The sequence below is a fragment of the Oncorhynchus mykiss genome, chromosome 16 (genome assembly GCF_013265735.2).
Source record: "Oncorhynchus mykiss isolate Arlee chromosome 16, USDA_OmykA_1.1, whole genome shotgun sequence".
NCBI classification, from domain to species: domain Eukaryota; kingdom Metazoa; phylum Chordata; class Actinopteri; order Salmoniformes; family Salmonidae; genus Oncorhynchus; species Oncorhynchus mykiss.
In genome coordinates, this window is record NC_048580.1 from 25,813,555 (window position 1) to 25,832,339 (window position 18,785).

At 42.9% G+C, this 18,785-nt stretch overlaps 1 protein-coding gene across 4 annotated transcripts in view; it reads left to right on the plus strand.

The window, feature by feature from the left end:
- svild (supervillin d) overlaps positions 1 to 18,785 on the plus strand; it is a 111,034-nt gene that overhangs the window by 17,582 nt on the left and 74,667 nt on the right. For all 4 annotated transcript variants that reach the window (XM_036946614.1, XM_036946612.1, XM_021565408.2 and 1 more), the window contains exon 2: positions 14,724 to 15,266. In XM_036946614.1, the coding sequence (XP_036802509.1) occupies positions 14,902 to 15,266 (365 nt within the window). In that variant the 5' untranslated portion in view covers positions 14,724 to 14,901. The remainder of the gene's footprint in view (positions 1 to 14,723; positions 15,267 to 18,785) is intronic.

Consider the following 18,785-nt stretch of genomic DNA (forward strand, 5'->3'; position numbering starts at 1 on the left):
TACTGGCCTTGCCTGTTTGCTTGCTGTCTTCAGCAGCTGAACACTGGCACCTGGTTTTCTCACTGTGGACAAAAGTTTCCACCCTCCTCCGTCAGGAAGAATGTGAATGTCAGGACCTGGCAATTTGTTTAACTGGCTCTTCCCAGGGTGCAAAGGGAAGGAAGCTGATGCTTGAATGTCTCTATGGGGTCGTGCCACTTCAAAAGGCACAAGAAAGACATTTTCGACACCCACCATCTCCGATTGTTAGAAGATTACGTAGATAGAAGTTACGTAGTTCAGAATACATAAGACCAAGCACACACAAAATACCTATTTTGGATTTATTTTATTTATTTATTTATTTATTATTTATTTATTTATTTATTTAAGTCATCTTTCATTGACAAGTTATAAGTGAATTATTGATGCCTAGACCTGGAAACGCATCAGATGGCTTCCACAACATGCGAACGACATCAGAAAAATGGAATTGATAGACCTAACAACTAGAAATGGGCAGATGTTTTAGTAAGTTGTCAGGTGTGGTTACGGGACATTTCCAAGTGTCCCTAAACCTCTCCAAAGTGGCATATGTCTGTAAATTTGATAATTCCAGTACTATTACATATTTGCAATCCCTAAATGCAATTTGTTCAGTATGAAAACATTTTTTATCAGTCTCACTCAAACATGGGTGTTATGGAGTATCCAGGGTACATTTAAGTGTCCTTTCAACCTCTCCAAAGTTTCCCGAATGTGGTAATTGTTTTGCACAGTGGATTTGCCTAAAAATGATTGAACTATAAAACTAAATTTCTTGTGGTGATGTCAGGGGACATACAGAGGATATCCAAGTGTTTTCTCAACCTCTTCAAAGTGCTTGAACGTTTAGCCAAGGCATATCCAATCTATTCATCCCACATGCAAATGAACTGTTTACAAAAACCATATTAAAGCAACAGATATACATACAGAATTATAAAAATGTCTTATCATACACCAACTTGTTTACACACTATTTTTTGTTTACACAAAAAATAGAAATAAACAGAACTATTTACCAATGGTGTTCATGTTACATCCCAGGTGCAGATGATTAGATTATCACGACATCACGGCACAAGCTACAGTGAAGTGCAGTCTTTTGAAGCAGTCCCTCTCTGCCAGGAAACGGAAAGCGAACTGGCATTTCGGACAGAAGATCTGGCATTTAACTTCCCCCACCCCCAACCTGTGTTTTGTGCAATGCTTGCAGTTGTTCCTTTTGGCATGTGTGTTGGATAGTGGCACTCACCTTGAATATGGAGGGGGGGGGGGGGGGCTTTGAGCCCCCAATTCAACCATTTCCAAAAACCAGCTGCTCTAGGAAGGCCAACCTTATTGTTTTGGCCATCTGCTTGTGGAGAATGAAAACATTTACTGTAGCATTGTCCACAAACTTCCTGGTCTTGTGGAGGCTATTACCAGGTCGACACCCCCCATGCTGGCATTGTAGTCCTTCACAGGAATGGGGACATTCTTCCTTTTTCACCCTCCCTTGAGACATGTTTGTTGAATGCCTTATGCTGTATGGTGAGCATGGTTACTTCCCTAGTGTCCTTCCATTTCACAAAAAGCAGCTTGTTAGTCCTGATCCAATGTATGGTCTCCCTCTCCGCTGTCTTTGTCATGACCTTTACCTTGGTCTTGGGGAAACAGATTTTCTTAGGACAAATGGTGCCACAAGCCCCTATTTTCTTTTTCAAGATGTCTATCAAAAGTGGATGTAGAACCATCTGATGGGATGATTGACATAGCAGTTGGGGGTGAAGACTTTGACCGGCGGGGGCACTTGCTGGGGAGTGGTGGCTCCCAAATGTCGTCATCCAAATCCTCAAATCCTCTAAGACACACGGAATTACAGTTGACTAAATTTACAAAACGACATTACTGTAAAGTAAAAATACCAAGTCTAAACCCTATCTGTACAGTGACTCACATAGGTGTGAAGCACACACTTCCAATCGAAACAGTAACACAATATAGTAAACAATGGCCATGAGAGTTTAGTGGCCTCTCCAAAGTTACTAGGATAAAACTTAGAACAGCAAACCGTGAACTGATATGAAACATAGAAAATAATTACTTTGGAATTATGTAACATTGAAATTACTTGTTACATAGGCCTATGTAAACTAAATCCAAAGCACAAAAAGCAGACAAATTGTTAAACACGAAATACATACAGTAAATTCATGAAAATAATTTACTTACAGGTCTAAAAGTGGTTCCAATCCTTCTAGAAAGCAATCTTCGTCGGCCGAGGCGACACACTCATTGTCCAAATTGCTCCCCTCATCCGAGTCCGACCAGTATTTTATTCAAAGGTTCTATGTTGGTATATATATTCATAGCTGCTGCCTTTTTAGCTTCCTGTTTGATATTCTTTACCTTTTTCTCCCCCATAAGAAGCCATCTTTTAGGATAAAGCGATGAAATTTGTTTACGATGTAATGTAGCCTGCTTGGTGCATCTCGTCTCTGAGCCAGGTAGCAATAGTCTGCATTACACATTAAAGGTTCTAGGCGTTGTTTTGTCCCACCCAGATCAACTGTTTATCCCTGGAAAGCTTATCTCATTGGCTACAAAACTGTCAAGGTGACATAGTAGCCAATCCCCTGTGTAATGGATGCCTACGGCACGTAAAGCATGAGGATGTAAGGAAATAAATAGGCCATAGTAGCGAAGTAATTACAATTTAGCAAATTAACACTGGAGTGATAGAGGTGCAGAGGAGGATGTGTAATTAGAAATACTGGTGTGCAAAAGAGCTGAAGAAGTAAATAAAAACAATATGGGGATGAGGTAGGTAGATTGATTGGGCTATTTACAGATGGGCTATGTACAGCTGCAGCGATCGGTTAGCTGCTCTGATAGCTGATGTTTAAAGTTAGTGAGGGAAATATAAGTCTTGATTTTTGCAATTCATTCCAGTCATTGGCAGCAGAGAACTGGAAGGAAAGGCAGCCAACGGAGGTGTTGGCTTTGGGGATAACCAGTGAGATATACCTGCTGGAGTGCGTGCTACGGGTGGGTGTTGTTATCGTGAGCTGAGAAGGCAGAGCTTTACCTAGCAAAGACTTATAGATGACCTGGAGCCAGTGGGTCTGTCGACTAATGTGTAGCGAGGGCCAGCCGACAAGAGTATACAGGTCGCAGTGGTGGGTGGTATATGGGGCTTTGGTGACAAAACGGTGGATGGCACTGTGATAGACTGCAATCAAATTTTCTGAGTAAAGTGTTGGAGGCTATTTTGTAAATGACAGTGCCAAAGTCAGTTTTACAAGGGTATGTTTGGCGGCGTGAGTGAAGGAGGCTTTGTTGTGAAATAGGAAGCTGATTCTAGATTTGATTTTGGATTGGAGATGTTTAATATGAGTCTGGAAGGAGAGTTTACAGTCTAACCAGACACCTAGGTATTTGTAGTTGTCCACATATTCTAAGTCAGAACTGTCCAGAGTAGTGATGCTAGTCGGGCGGGCAGGTGGGTGTGGGCAGCGAACGGTTGAAAAGCATGCATTTAGTTTTACTAGCGTTTTAAGAGTGTTTAAGAGGCCACGGAAGAAGTGTTGTATGGCATTGAAGCTCATTTAGAGGTTTGTTAACAGTTTCCAAAGAAGGGCCAGATGTATACAGAATGGTGACGTCTGCATAGAGGTGGATCAGGGAGTCACCCGCAGCAAGAGCGACATCATTGATATGTATTGAGAAAACAGTAGGCCTGAGAATTGAACCCTGTGGTACCCCCATAGAGACTGCCAGAGGTCCGGACAACAGGCCCTCCGATTTGACACACTGAACTCTTTCTGAGATGTAGTTGGTGAACCAGGCGAGGCAGTCATTTGAGAAACCAAGGCTGTTGAGTCTGCCGATAAGAATACAGTGATTGACAGAGTCAAAAGCCTTGGCCAGGTCGACGAAGACTCAGTGGGTTTTCGATGTTGCCATTTAAATGATACATCATCAAATAACATTGGCAGTAGGCTAGATGTGTTCCTACCAACGTAAGGATTCATGTAATCCCCCTTCACCCCATGTAGCTACAGCTCAAATACAGACCAAATCGAAGCTTACCTTGTAAGATGTTTGCTGAAAACGTTGTGTAAAATAAACATTTTGACTCTCGGGGCTGGTGATCAATAACGGTAGGTCACAGGCAGACAATTAAGACATTCTCATGATCTGTGGAGTCCTGTCTTTTGGTGTGTTTCGACATATTCCCCGTTTATTTCGTTAATGGTTCACAACGCTAACCTTAATGTATGGAGCAGCCATCTTGAAATGAGGTCATCGGCTCGGCCTGCCCTTATACATTAGTATGCCCATATGGTAGTAAGTCACACCAAAGATTTTAAGTCACAGATCAATATCCAAGATACTCAGCTTCCCGCAAACACCCTGGTTTTGCATATAGGGCTACCGTTCTCATACCAGACTGAATTGAATAAGAAAAATCGAATAAGGTCCCCAAATATGATTGCACCCAATTTGACCTTGCCTAATTTATAGGATTCAGATAATATTCAAGAAATATAGTATACAACATTAGTTTTGGACCAAACATCTTCCTACCAATGAGTAAGACATGAGTAATCCCATAACATGGTCAAAAGCCACCCACATACTCTCCACACCCTATGCCAATCCCACCCCAACAACCAGTATACAGTATCAGTTCTCTGTCTGACAAGTAGTAGGAATATGCAGTTTGGAGTATTGCTTCTTCATACTATGCAGTCTTCCCCGGTTCAGAGAAATTTGTCATTGATGCCACATACATTATTTACCATAAATTTAGTCCGAAAGTACCAGATGCCGCAGTTACTGCTGCTCTCCTACACCAATTACATTTCAACAATATGTTTCAGGAATGCCAATCGTATATGTTTCTAACCACTGAAATGATTGTGGGTGTCATGGCTTGGCTTGCTGAAATTACATAGAATGAATATGGCTCAAGACATGATTGGACACTATTAGGCTATAAATACTAAGCTTAGGAGCTCTTCCTCAGTTTTATAACTGCAAAGCATTTTCACTCAACAGATATTCCAGACTTTCCAAAGCATTGGGCTTTGCATCTGTTTTAAACAAAAGTGTTTACTTACATGTTAGTGCATTTGCTTCACTTTAAACCAATTATTTGTCAATTGAGTGTTTGTGTTATGAACTGCACTTGGTCATTAGCCTAACATGGTAATTGAGTGTCTTGTTAAAAAGGTGTTACCAGACACTTAAAGTGAATCAGCATTTAGGGCCATTGTTCATAACATTGGTGCTGCGATTCCTGTCATTTAGAGACTGATGTCTTGCAGTAGCTGTGGTTTCTGTGGTAGATTTTAAAGGGGTAGTGCAACTAACTGATCATCATTTGATAGATGAACTGACAAGAGCTTGTGTACAACCATAATTGTGCCTTTTTGAAGAGAGATCCCAGTTTTGACATTCCTTTGAACTAATTTCAAGAGTGTGACTATCACATGCATACTGTCAGAAATGCATGCAGCCAAAGCAGTTTTTTCCCTTGCTCCCAAATTGATCCAAGGGTGGTGGCTGCATTCCTGCCCCATGTTCTTGTGTGGACATGCGAGTTCCTAAAGAATCTGTAGACTAATGGACTACAAGTCAGTGGTTTGACCCCAGAGGCAGCTTTTATGCCTGGTCCTTGTCCCAGACTATAAAGAATGAACACATGAACTTGTTCATAAATGCAGCTAACCTCCAAGGTCCCATGTGTGGTATGTTTTTCCAAAGATGGCCCGTTCTTCACACGTTTAGATATTGATACCAGTGAGCTGTGAGTTGGACTAGGAAATGGGATCCTGTCGTGTTGTGACCCCCCCCCCCCCCCCCCCCCCCCCCCCTCCCTTCTATGGTTCTTGTTGTATGAAATGGTGCTGTTGCATGAGTAGCTGGTGAGACATTTCTTACAACACTCAGCTGTTGTAATCCGTAAATCAGCTGTGATTATCATCGTGAATAGCATAGTTGCTAAATCATCGCCGCTGCTAAATCATAGCTGCCCCCCCCCCCCCCCCCCCCCCCCATGTCATGGCATGAGGTCCCAATTTTGTTAAAATGTTTGAGTCACTGAGATGGCATGAGAATAAGGCATAGCCATAGCAAAATGTGTAGAATTGCAGGAAACCAGCTTTAAAACCATCAGATGTCTCCAGCAAAGAGGATAGCCTCTTAAACCGCATCATTGGCCAAAAAAAAACCTCCCCCCTTAACTTTGCACACTGCTATGGTCCTTGACCTCGAAGACCAGTCACTAAAGTAGCCTGATCCTGTCCCTTTTTGCCCCCACCCCCTCACACACACACACACTCATGTCGACAGTCCCACTATCACCTGCACCTATTAATGTACACGGTGAACTATGAACTCTGTATCTGCTTTGTAAACTTTCAAACCAGGGAAGGGTGCATTAACAGCAGTGGTGGAAAAAGTACCTAATTACTAAAAGTAAAGATACCTTAATGTAAATGACATAAGTAAAAGTGAGTCACCCAGTAAAATCCTACTTGTGTAAAAGTCTAAAAGTATTTGGTTTTAAATGTACTTTAGTATCAAAAGTAAATGTTATTGATAAAATATACTTAAGTATCAAAAGTATAATTCATTTCAAATTCCTTATAAGCAAACCAGACGTCACCATTTTCTTGTTTTTTAAATTTATTTACGGATAGCTAGTGGCATGCTCCATCATTCAGACATCATTTCCAAACAAAGCATGTGTTTGGTGAGTCCGCCAGATCAGAGGCAGTTGGGAAGACCAGGGATGTTTTCTTGATAAGTGTGAATTATTTTCCTGTCCTGCTAAGTATTCAAAATGTATTGAGTACTTTTGGGTGTCAGGGAAAATGTATGGAGTAAAAAGTACTGAAACATTTTTTTTTTTTAAGGAATGTGGTAAAGTAAAAGTTGTCAAAAATATAAATAGTAAAGTACAAGTATCCAAAAAAACTAAAGTAATACTTTCAAGTATTTTTACTTAAGTACTTTACACCACTGATTGACTGCACTTCATTTGAACCTCATGTACGTTCAAGTTTTGATCACGCGGACTGGAATATGTTCAGATCAGCCTCAGAGGACAATATTGACCTATACGCTGACTCGGTGAGTGCGTTTTATAAATAAATGCATTGGAGACGTCGTACCCACTGTGACCATTTAAAACCTACCCTAATCAGAAACCGTGGATGGATGGTGGTATTTTGCGTAAAACTGAAAGCGCGATCCACCGCATTTAACCATAAAAAGAGGTTTGGATATATGGCTGTATATAAACAGTGTAATTATTCGCTCCGCAAGGCAATCAAACAAGCGAAATGCCGGTACAGGGACAAGGTGGAGTTGCAATTCATCGGCTCATACATGAGACGTATGTGGCAGGGTCTACAGGAAATGACGGACTACAAAAGTAGAACATTTAAACTTGTTAACTCTCGCAAGGCTGCTGGCCCAGACTGCATCCCTAGCCGCGTCCTCAGAGCATGTACAGCTTGCTGGTGTGTTTACAGACATATTTAAACACTCCCTATCACTCCTAGTCTGTTGTCCCCACATGCTTCAAGATGGCTACCATTGTTCCTGTACCCAAGAAGGCAAAAGATAACTGAACTAAATGACTACTTCTGTCATCATGAAGTGCTTTGAGAGGCTAGTCAAGGATCATATCACTGCCACCCTAGACCCACTTCAGTTTTCATACCGCCCCAACAGGTCCACAGATGATGCAATCGCCATCACACTGCACACTGCCCTAACCCATCTGGACAAAAATAATACCTATGTAAGAATGCTGTTCATTGACAACAGCTCAGCATTCAACATCATAGTACCCATCAAGCTGGAGGCCCTGGGTCTCAACCCCTCCCTATGCAACTGGGTCCTTGACTTTCTGACGGGCCGCCCCCAGGTGGTGAAGATCAGAAACAACTTCTCTACTTCGCTGATCCTACACACTGGGGCCCCACAAAGGTGTGTGCTCAGCCCTCTCCTGTACTCCCTGTTCCCCCCCGACTGGGTGGCCATGCACGCTTCCAACTCAATCATCAAGTTTGCAGACGACACAACAGTAGTGGGTTTGATTACCAACAACAACAAGACAGCCTACAGGGAGGAGGTGAGTGCTCTCGGAGTGTGGTGTCAGGAAAACAACCTCTCACTCATCGTCAACAAAACAATGGAGATGATCGTGGTCTTCAGGAAACAGCAGAGGGAGCACCCCCACCCCCCTCCCTATCCACATCGAAGGGACAGCAGTGGAGAAGGTGTCAGGTTTTAAGTTCCTCGGCGTACACATCACAGAAAAACTGAAATGGTCCACAGCCTGGTACGGCAACTGCACCGCCCTCAACCGCACGGCTCTCCCAGAGGGTGGTGCGGTCTGCACAACGCATCACCGGGGGCAAACTACCTGCCCTCCATGACACCTACAGCCCCCGATGTCACAGGAAGACCAAAAAGACAACCAGCCGAGCCACTGCCTGTTCAAACCGCTATCATCCAGAAGGCGAGGTCAGTACAGGTGCATCAAAGCTGGGACCGAGAGATTAAAAAACAGCTTCTATCTCAAGGTCATCGGACTGTTAAATAGCCATCACTAACTCAGTGAGGCTGCTGCCTACACTGAGACCCAATCGCTGGACACTTTAATAAATGGATCACTAGTCACTTTAAACAATGCCACTTTAATTAATGCCACTTTTTAAGAATGTTTACATATCTTACATTACTCATATCACATGTACATACTGTATTTTATACCATATACTGCACCTTGCCTATGCCACTTGGCCATCACTCAGCCATATACTTATATGTACATATTCTCATTCACCCCTTTAGATTTGTGTGTGTTAGGTAGTTGTTGGGGAATTGTTAGATTACTTGTTAGATATTGCTGCACTGTTGGAACTGGAAGCACAAGCATTTCGCTACACTCGCATTAACATCTGCTAACCATGTGTATGTGACCAAGAACTGTATTTTCAATGACTCTGATTTTAAAGCCTATTTAGAGCACAGGCTATTGAGTTCTCAACTCCATTTTGTTTCCCTATGTGAATCATCTGACCTGTTGGGTTTGTTACAGGTCAAAGGGCTAAGGCGATCGTAGATTAACTTTAGGATGGGATGTCATCGTAAAAGATCATGGGGAAAGTGTCTTCCCTCAGAGTTGAGGGTCTTTAATCCACTGGGCTGTAGTAGTGTCTACCCCCATGTGGCATACGGGCTCCATAAGTGGATGGACTCTTTAAAAAAAAAATAATAATAATAAATGTTTTATTGAATGTTTAAAGCGTACAATATACTTGCAGTGAAGCAACTCAACAACTACATCACATTACTCATCTAACAGACTCCCATACAGAGTGACACTCAGAAGCAACCAGGATCAACACCCTGCTCAAGGGCATGTCGACAGATCTCCCACAAGGTCAAAACGGTGGACTCTTATAACTGCTGAGATTTGCGAGTGATGGGGAAAGCTGCATGCTAACTCGGGAAAGAATAAAAAAAGAAAACATCATGATCATGGATTGAAGTTTCAATGTGAGGGCAAATCTGCCCTTTTGAACCCACTTAAAACCAGTGCCCCCTCATCACCCGACACCCCACAAGACCGAGGGTTTTGGAGAGTTGCCTAGCTTATGATGAATACAATGCTGCCATTTTAATTGTGCTTTTATGAAAGAGGATATGACTCACTTGGCCATTGTTGAGACAGAGGTTTTTCTCAAGGCCCATAACCTCTCCCCTGGGGCAAGGACATGTCAGAGCTCACTCATGCTGTCAAACTCTGGATGTGTACTTTGTTTACATGGCATGGTAGAGCCATATTTACACATCCAATCTGGACAAGCCTAAATGATGGTGTGATTGACTGGTGGTGTTTAGAATAAAAAATAAATAGAATACTATCTTCTTTTGCAATACATAGAAATGCCATGTTTTGGGGTTTTATCTCTTCGGACACATTGACTGTTGTCACTCAACAAAACCACAAAACAAAGATATGTGGTTTGCACAGCCATTACTTCTACTTCATGGAAATAGATGAGGTCTGTTCTATTTAGAGTTTTTCTTCTTTAATCAGCCTAACATCTGTTATTTTACAGGGACATTACTAGTGTCTCTCAGACACTGGCTTATTGAGAGAGCTTCTCTGTGCCTTTTAGCTTTGCATGTTCCTACATGCTCTCCAGCCATGGTGCAACTTATTTTTTGAATTACCATAAGGTAAAGGGTAATTAAAATAAAAAATTGTTTTACATGTCTTTGGGTGAGTTCACTGTTCCCTAATAGGGGTGATAATATCTTCAGTATGACTCACGACTTTGATTTTCTTCTCCTTGTTCGGTTGAAATAACAAAGTCGGCTTCCAAACAAAGCAGGCTCTTTGTTTTCGATCTGCACAATCAAGATTTAGTGTGTTATTCAAAACTCCTTTTATAGGTAGTGCGAGTGTAATACAGAGTGGACTCTGGGATGACTTTGTGAATTACGTCAGCCTATTCAGAGGCCCGAAATCAACATTGAAACCTCAAGGGAAATGTTGCCTTCATTAGGAGATTTATAAGCCTATGTTTGGGATTGATATTGGATGAGTTAGAAATCAATGGCGGCATGAGTTTTCGATGCCCCAGAGACTATCTACTCAACTCCGGTCAGGGAGAATCCCAGGGTAGTGAGTTATGAAGCGAGATGAATTAGCAGGCTAACTTGGGTCGAAGCAACTCCTGATTTTTATCTGGTGCTCAAACAAAGGAGACTCTGTAATACAGTGCTCGAACTGGCCCAGCACCAAGAAGAGCAGTGGTCACCAACCTTTTCTGAGTCAAGATCCCTTTCGCAGTCAAAAAGCAAGCGGAGATCTACCGCTCCGATTTAAAAAATAAATAAACGCATAAATAAATCATGACTTTCAAATTGTAGCATTAACCTAATAAAAACAGTTCTGTAGGAATGAGGTTTGTGCAGCAGGACTAATACATGATCACAGCATATTGTCTATATGCCTGGCCTGGGCTGCCAATATTATTATTCTCAGGCAATAGTATATTTTCCAAACTTGAGCTTTGATAACAAAATGGGTAAGTTGGTGTCGTGCTCATGAGGCACAGCTGAGCATAAATTGAAATAATACTTTATTTTGCTCGACTGATGGGGCCTGCATCTGATATTCATGGTGCTTTCAAGACAACTGTGAACTTTGAATTCGAGTTGTACCTCATCCACATCTGCCTCATGCACAAATTCACATGGTTCGTTTGGCCAGATCAAGTGAAATATTCCTTGATATTAAAATGGACATGACGAGCTGCTAATAATAGTAATAAAACTACAGGGCTGTCAATACACTTGGCTACTCATTAATTGCAGCTGCAGCACCAGTGGAAGTAGGGGGAAGCGTGTTTTTATGTTTTGCAATAGTGTTGAATTAAAAAGTGTTGACAGTCCTGAATAAAAACTCACTCATAAACACCGCAGATATTTGCTGTATTCTTTGACCATCTCTCTCTGGTCATGGTTATACAATCTCGCGTAGACTAGTACCAAACTTTGCTGTGGCTGGGGTCGTGGAAGCTAATGGCGGTGATTGGAGCTATGCACAGTAAGCGCACTCGATTTAGCCACAAATCTCCCGGTCTACCAGGTAGGCAGAGTTTTTGTATCATAATCGACCGGTTGGTGATGGCTGAAGTAGAGCTTTCTTTATGATCAAGAAAATCCTATTTTGTTTCCAAATATTCCATCAAAAGTTGGAGCAAGTTTGTAAACTCATAAAGCCAATTAACCCCAGGGATTCCGCTTGTCCTTACATCATCACAGGCTAGAATGAAACATTGAGCAGGGAGGGGAAGGTGCACTGCTTCAAATTGGTTTCGCTTTTATTATGCTACAGTGCCTTCATAAAGTATTCATACCCCTTGACTAATTTCACATTTTGTTACAGCATGAAATCAAAATGTATGCATTTTCCCCCACACATCTACACACAATACCTCATAATGACAGTGGGAACATGTTTTTTTTCACAAATTTTTAGCAAATTTGTTAAACTTTTTCAATATAGAAATATGTCAAATTAAATGAGTATTCACACCAGAGTCAATACTTTGTTGAAGCGTCTTTGGCGGTGGTTACAGCTTTGAGTCGTCTTGGGTGTGTGTGGATCAGCTTTGCACATCTGGATTTAGGAATTTTCTCCCATTCTTCCTTGTAGAGTTTCTCAAGCTCTGTTAAGTTGGATGGGGAGCGGCAGTGAACAGCAAGTCTTTCCACAGATTTTCAATGGGATTCAAGTCTTAGATTTGGCTGGGCCACTCAAGGACTTTAGTATTCTTCTTCTGAAATCATTCCAGCATTGCTTTGGCTGTATATTTGGGGTCATTGTCCTGTTGGAACCTAAATCTTCACCCCGGTCGAAGGTAGTTTGCACTCTGAAGCAGGTTCTCGTCAAGGATTTGCCTGTATTTGGTTCCATTCATTGTTCCCTCTATCAATACCAGTCTCCTTGTTCCTGCTGCTGAAAAGCATCATCATAGCATCATGCTGCCACCACCATGCTTCACAGTAGGGATGGCGTTAGATGGGTGATGAGCTGTGCCTGGTTTTCTCCAGGTATAGTGCTTTGCATTTAGGCCAAAGTGTAAAATTTTTGTCCCATCAGACCACATATTTTTGCCTTATGCTCGGAGTCCTTCACGTGCCTTTTTCCAAACTCCAGGTCTTCTGTCATGTGAAAACATGTTTTCACTTTTTCATTATGGGGTATTGTGTGTAGATTGGTGAGAGAATCTATAATTCATTCTGAATTCAGGCCGTAACACAACAATATGTGGAATAAGTAAAAAAGGGGTGTCAATACTTTTCTGAAGGCACTGTAGGTCACTGAATGGCTGGTTGTACTGAATGTCTCTTCGTAGCTAGAACCTGGCAGCAAATCCTACACAAGGTCAGCTAATAGTTTAGTTTTCATCCAGCAGATTTTTATAGTATGGGTTTGTTCGGCTGATGTCTTCAAGCTGTTCCAGTGGAGGTATTGTGGTCCTCATTGTTGCAACAACAGTTTGATAGGTGGAGGAGGGTGAGGTCAAGGTGAAGTTAGACACACACATGCTTGCTCACACACACACAGATTTGTTGAGTAATATTTCCCAGTCTTATTTTTTAGTGAAGGGGGTGTGTGTAATTTCTTGGTCCACTATTTGGCTCTGCTGGTGGTTGGTGTATATTGGGAGATTTATGAACCCCAAAGCTGAGCTAATTTACCCTAGTAGTGCAAGGAATTGCCAGGGACCTCACGGTATGATATTATCACGGTGCCTAGGTGACGATACGCTATGTATTGCGATTCTCATGATACTCATTATTCTATATATGTATTGTGATGTTCCAAATATGTTGCTCAACATACGTATGTTGAGGGGGACACGAGAGCCATGAAAAAAAGAGTTTTGATCAGTCTTGGAAATAAAAGTTCTGAGAACAAATGGGCTCCCTATTTAAAAATAATATGGAGAATGAGCTATGAAGGAAAAATACTAGAGTTTTGGTGCGGGTACAGCAAACTAGTGCAAAAATGATATTGTGATATTGTCAATACGGTATATTGTCAAAAATAATATCCCAATATGTAACTATCGATTTTCCAATATTCTACAGCCTGACACCCACCCACCTCTCCTCTTCTCCCCCTTCCATCCACTACCTTCTCCCTTCTGCAACCCCTCTCTCTTTCTCTTCTCTCTCATCCCACCTACTTTCTTCTGACTCCCCCTTCCCCTCCTGCACAACCCTACCCCCACACTTTCTTCCCCCCTCTTTCTTCTCTCCTGTAGAGTCCTTGCCTCTCTACTCTCCCCCTCTCTCTATTACCCCCCCCCCCCTCCCCCTCCTGACTAAGCGCTATTGAATGTGCAATCCCAGATGTGCTAAATTACCCCTTGCCCCTTTACTGTAGGGATCCCAGAGCGTTACGTTAACCCCCTTGTCCCTGCCCCCACTTATATAAACATACCTCCACCTACCCATTACTTTCTCTCCAGCTCCTGGGGTGTTTTTGTGCTTTGTGTGTAGTGTTCTGGGCATGCCGATGGTTCACTTGGTTGTGTGGATTTTTACTGGTGTGAGTTTATTTGCGTCTGTAATTGTGGAACGTCTCTTAAGCCAAGTGGCTTTTGCTGTTTTTGTAAGCCTGTGCAGTGCTTGCCGTAGTAAACATGGAATGATTTGTAGCGTTGGATGCCATTCAAGTCCAGATTAAGCAAGGATATTTGCCTCCCAGTTAACTGAATGTTGAGAAACTGTAGATTGAGAATTTCTGTTGGACGGCTGTTTTCCCACTCTTTTTCTGATTCTCTCTCCTCTCTCTCTGTCCCTCTCCCTTTTCCTCTATGTGAGGGGATTAAATATCCTTGAGAGGTTATGTGAGAGTCTCGGTGCGGCAGTCTGCTGTGGGGCCTGTATTGTCTTTGAGCTGAGTTGGCTGACTTCACTCTCACCGGGGGTTCATTAGCTGGGGTTGAGCTAGGCAGGGTTGGGCTCTTGTTTATCCAGGCAGTTACAGACTGTATATATATTAATGGCCCAGTCCTGGTGATTTTGTTAAGTGTTTGGAAGTCTCACATAGCCTTTTCGCTTTTTGCAATACAAACATTGTCTTTCTTGATTTGTTTCAACAGTGAGATGATTTTAATGACGTGGTCCATCATCCTTCGAGGGGAGACCAACTGCAAAACCATCAACGTCTGAACAACTCTTGTGACTCCTCTTGTGACTCCTGGTGTCCAGTGGAGAGGAGGCTCCTCAAACCCCCGGATATTGAGTGAAGCGAGAGGACTTAAAAGGAGGCACAACAAAATGGATACCGTAGACACCATCCAGAACTCTGCCTTGGAGACCAAGGCTGAGCGCATCGCCCGCTACAAAGCCGAGAGGAGGAGAGAGCTGGCGGAGCGTTACGGAAACACTGAGGAAGTCAGCTCTAAATACACCAGGAGGGAAAGGAAAGCTGGTGAGACTTCTGAGAAAGAGAAGCCGGAGGACAGAAGCTCCAAGTCCGAGCAGACGTTATCTAGCCGGGCCACCAGGAGTAGGATGGAAGACTGCGAAGAGTCTGTTGACAGCGAGTCCTCCCAGGAGACCGGGGGGGATGAGGAGGCCCAACTGGATACAGCTGCCCCCTCAAAGCCTGCTGCCACCAAGAGGCTTAACTCTAATCACAGGTGAGTCCAGTCAATTCCCCTTGTCCACTCCTGGCTCTTTTGCAGCCTCCACCCGCCTGGTTTCAATTGACAGTTGTTCTGCCAGGGGGTTGTACGTTGCTATAGGGGCCTTTGGGGCACCCTGTCTGGAGACTAATCTAAGGGGAAAGCTGCCAATGTCAGTGGTTCATCACCATACACCCCTCCTTATAAGAGATCAGGATAGGTTAGTCATGCTCCTATCATATCACTCCTTTTTGGAGGGAACCATTCTGGAATGTCCAGAGATGGACACATTCAGTCAGTTGGGAAATGGCACATATGCCAAATGCTTTTGCTGAGACATGTTTTGCTGCATGTTATGACATCTTAGCTTCTTGTTATGGTTCAATTTACAGCTATTCATCGGAATGGGAGTGTTTTAGCCCTTTCGAGAATAAAAAACATGGAAATGCTGCATAGGGAGTGGAGATTTGGGAGCAAAACTCATTTGCTGCCAACATTGTCCTCGATGTCTGCACATGGATGAAGCAAAACATGTCCTTTCCTCCATTTGGGATCTTTTCCCTATAATCATCCCAAATATTCTGCCTAGTGTGCATAAGCCTGTTGGCTCCTGACAAGCAGCTTGAGGGGATGAGTGTAGCAGAGGAGGGGGAGATGGACAGACTGAAAGAGGAGAGAATGAGTGAGAGTACGGGGTTGAATTTGAATGAGTTAGAACATGCACCATAGTTTGTGCCAAAGCTTCCAGCCCCCTCCTTATTGAACTAGATAAGTCTGACTGACTGCTCGTCAGATCTTATCGTCTCCTTACTACATGTTGATTAGGAAAGGCATGCACTCATTGTATTATGTTGCAATGCCCTCCCGGAAGACCTGTGGCATTTTACATGTTTCTTCACATGCAGTCAAAGTGTAGTTATGCAGAGATATTAAGCTTGAGGGTGTTGTCGTGCTTGCGGGTCGCTTAAAAGTCTTAGCGCACATTCTGACCTATAATCGCCAAGTCTCTTTGTGGCCCATGCTGTTGAATCAAATCAAATTTTATTTGTCACATGTGCCGAATACTACAGTGAAATGCTTACTTTCAAGCCCTTAACCAACAATGCAGTTTTAAGAAACGGCATTGAGCTAAGAAGAGCTAAGAATAACATAATTAAAGAGCAGCAGTAAAATAACAATAGTGGGGTTATATACAGGGTGTACCGGTACAGAGTTAATGTGCGGGGGCAATATGTACATGTAGAAGCTGTTGAGAAGCCTCTTGGACCTAGACTTGGCGCTCCAGTACTGCTTGCCGTGCGGTAGCAGATTACAGTCTATGACTAGAGTGGCTGGAGTCTGACAATTTTTAGGGCCTTCCTCTGACACCGCCTGGTGTCTTGGTGTGCTTGGACCATGTTAGTTTGTTGGTGATGTGGAACTTGAAGCTCTCAACCTGCTCCACTACAGCCTCGTCGACGAGAATAGGGGCGTGCTCGGTTCTCCTTTTCCTGTAGTCTACGATCATCTCCTTTGTCTTGATCACGTTGAAGGAGAGGTTGTTGTCCTTGCCCCACATGGTCAGGTCTCTGACCTCCTCCCTATAGGCTGTCTCATCGTTGTCGGTGATCATCGGCAAACTTGATGATGGTGTTTGAGTCGTGCCTTGCCGTGCAGACATGTGTGAACAGGGAGTACAGGAGGGGACTGAGCATGCACTCCTGAGGGGCACCCGTGTTGAGGATCAGCGTGGCGGATGTGTTGTTACCCACCCTTACCACCTGGGGGCGGCGCGTCAGGAAGTCAAGGATCCTGTCGCTTAGTGATGAGCTTTGAGGGCACTATGGTGTTGAATGCTGAGCTGTATTCAATGAATAGCATTTTCACATAGGTGTTCCTTTTGTCCAGGTGTGAAAGGGGAGTGTGTAGTGCAATAGAGATTACATCATCTGTGGATCTGTTGGTGCGGTATGCAAATTGGGCAGCTGGGCAGCTCTCGGCTGTGCTTCCCTTTTTGTAGTCTGTAATAGTTTGCATTCCCTCACACATCAGATGAGTGTCGGAGCCAGTGTATTATGATTCGATCTTAGTCCTGTGTTGACGCTTTGCCTGTTTGATGTTTCGTTTGAGGGCATAGCGGGATTTCTTATAAGCATTTGTGTTGGAGTCCCGCTCCTTGAAAGCGGCAGCTCTACCATTTAGCTCAGTGCTAATATTGCCTGTAATCCATGGCTTTTGGTTGGGGTATGTACGTACAGTCACTTTGGGGACAACGTCCTCAATGCACTTGTTGTTAAAGCCAGTGACTGATGTGGTGTACTCAATGCCATTGGAAGAATTCCGGAACATATTCCAGTGCGACACCGTAACATTGTTGTTTTTGTTTGCGGGTGTTAAGTAAGGCAGGTATGTTGTTGTTGTTGTTCAGGTATGCTCAGATGTTAGGGTCAGGCTGGTGTGCACACATTCACTGAACCCTCTGACTGTGGTTGTCTAAAAGTGGAATGGTTTAAAGGAAGCCATTAGTTATCTTATCTGTTCTGGAGTAGAAGGTGAAAGACGGACCATGCTTTATTTTTGTGTAGGTGGTAGGGCTGACCACATTTAGTCGACTGGTCGATTGTTTGGTCGATAGGCTGTTGGTGGACCAATTATATATTTTTTTTAGTCGAGCAGTGGCAATATATACAGAAATGTATGGTATATGAGACTTATTCATATGAGTCTTATTCACGCCTGTCTGAGAGGACTAATCCGGAAGCGGGGATGGTACACTAGTATCACCAGTAGTACATTTAGCCTACCCTTAATTTCTAATCTATAATGCTTGTTTGGTTATGGTCATTTCTGTTAATGCCTTCAATATATTATTATTACAGTCTTACCGTTGTCATTGTAGGAGTGGACATGTTGTTTGCGGAGCGCACAACCTAGGATACAGTTGTGAGAAAGTTTTGGTTGATTTCATTCCATTTACCATTTGTCCATTTATTAATTGTCTTTTGTTTGGCGCACTCCTGTCAATCTTGAGTAATGCCACGTACCTGATTTACACATAGAAGTAGGCCTAGGCTACCTGGCCTGCGTGCAAATGTAGACTTATAAATGTGCCCATTTGGGGATCTGATACTATTTCTGATTGTCTTAACTCACCATCACTGTGGAGCTTTTTTCTTTGCCTCAAATATCAAGAAAACAGCCTTTTTTTTCCTTCTTTTTTTTTTTACATCTTTGAGAATGACAATAGTTCCTCAGTGTAGCCTATGTGAAAAATATTTCCATCTCTCTCCCTTTAGATAACCGCTCGGAATGAAAGGGGGGGGGGGGGGAAATCATGCTCTGACGTCAAAAAATACCTGATTTACTTATCCCTTGTGCAAATAGCCTACAGCTGTGTCTGTCTGTCAGGAGCTCACTGCGGTGTGAAACTCTGAGGGCCCTGAATTTTTTTATACAATGTTGCAAGTCTGCTAGCACCAGTCTGAACCAAGTTAATAGTTGATACAATGTTTCAATTTCTTTGCTGTGAATTATAGGATATTTATTTTTATCAGC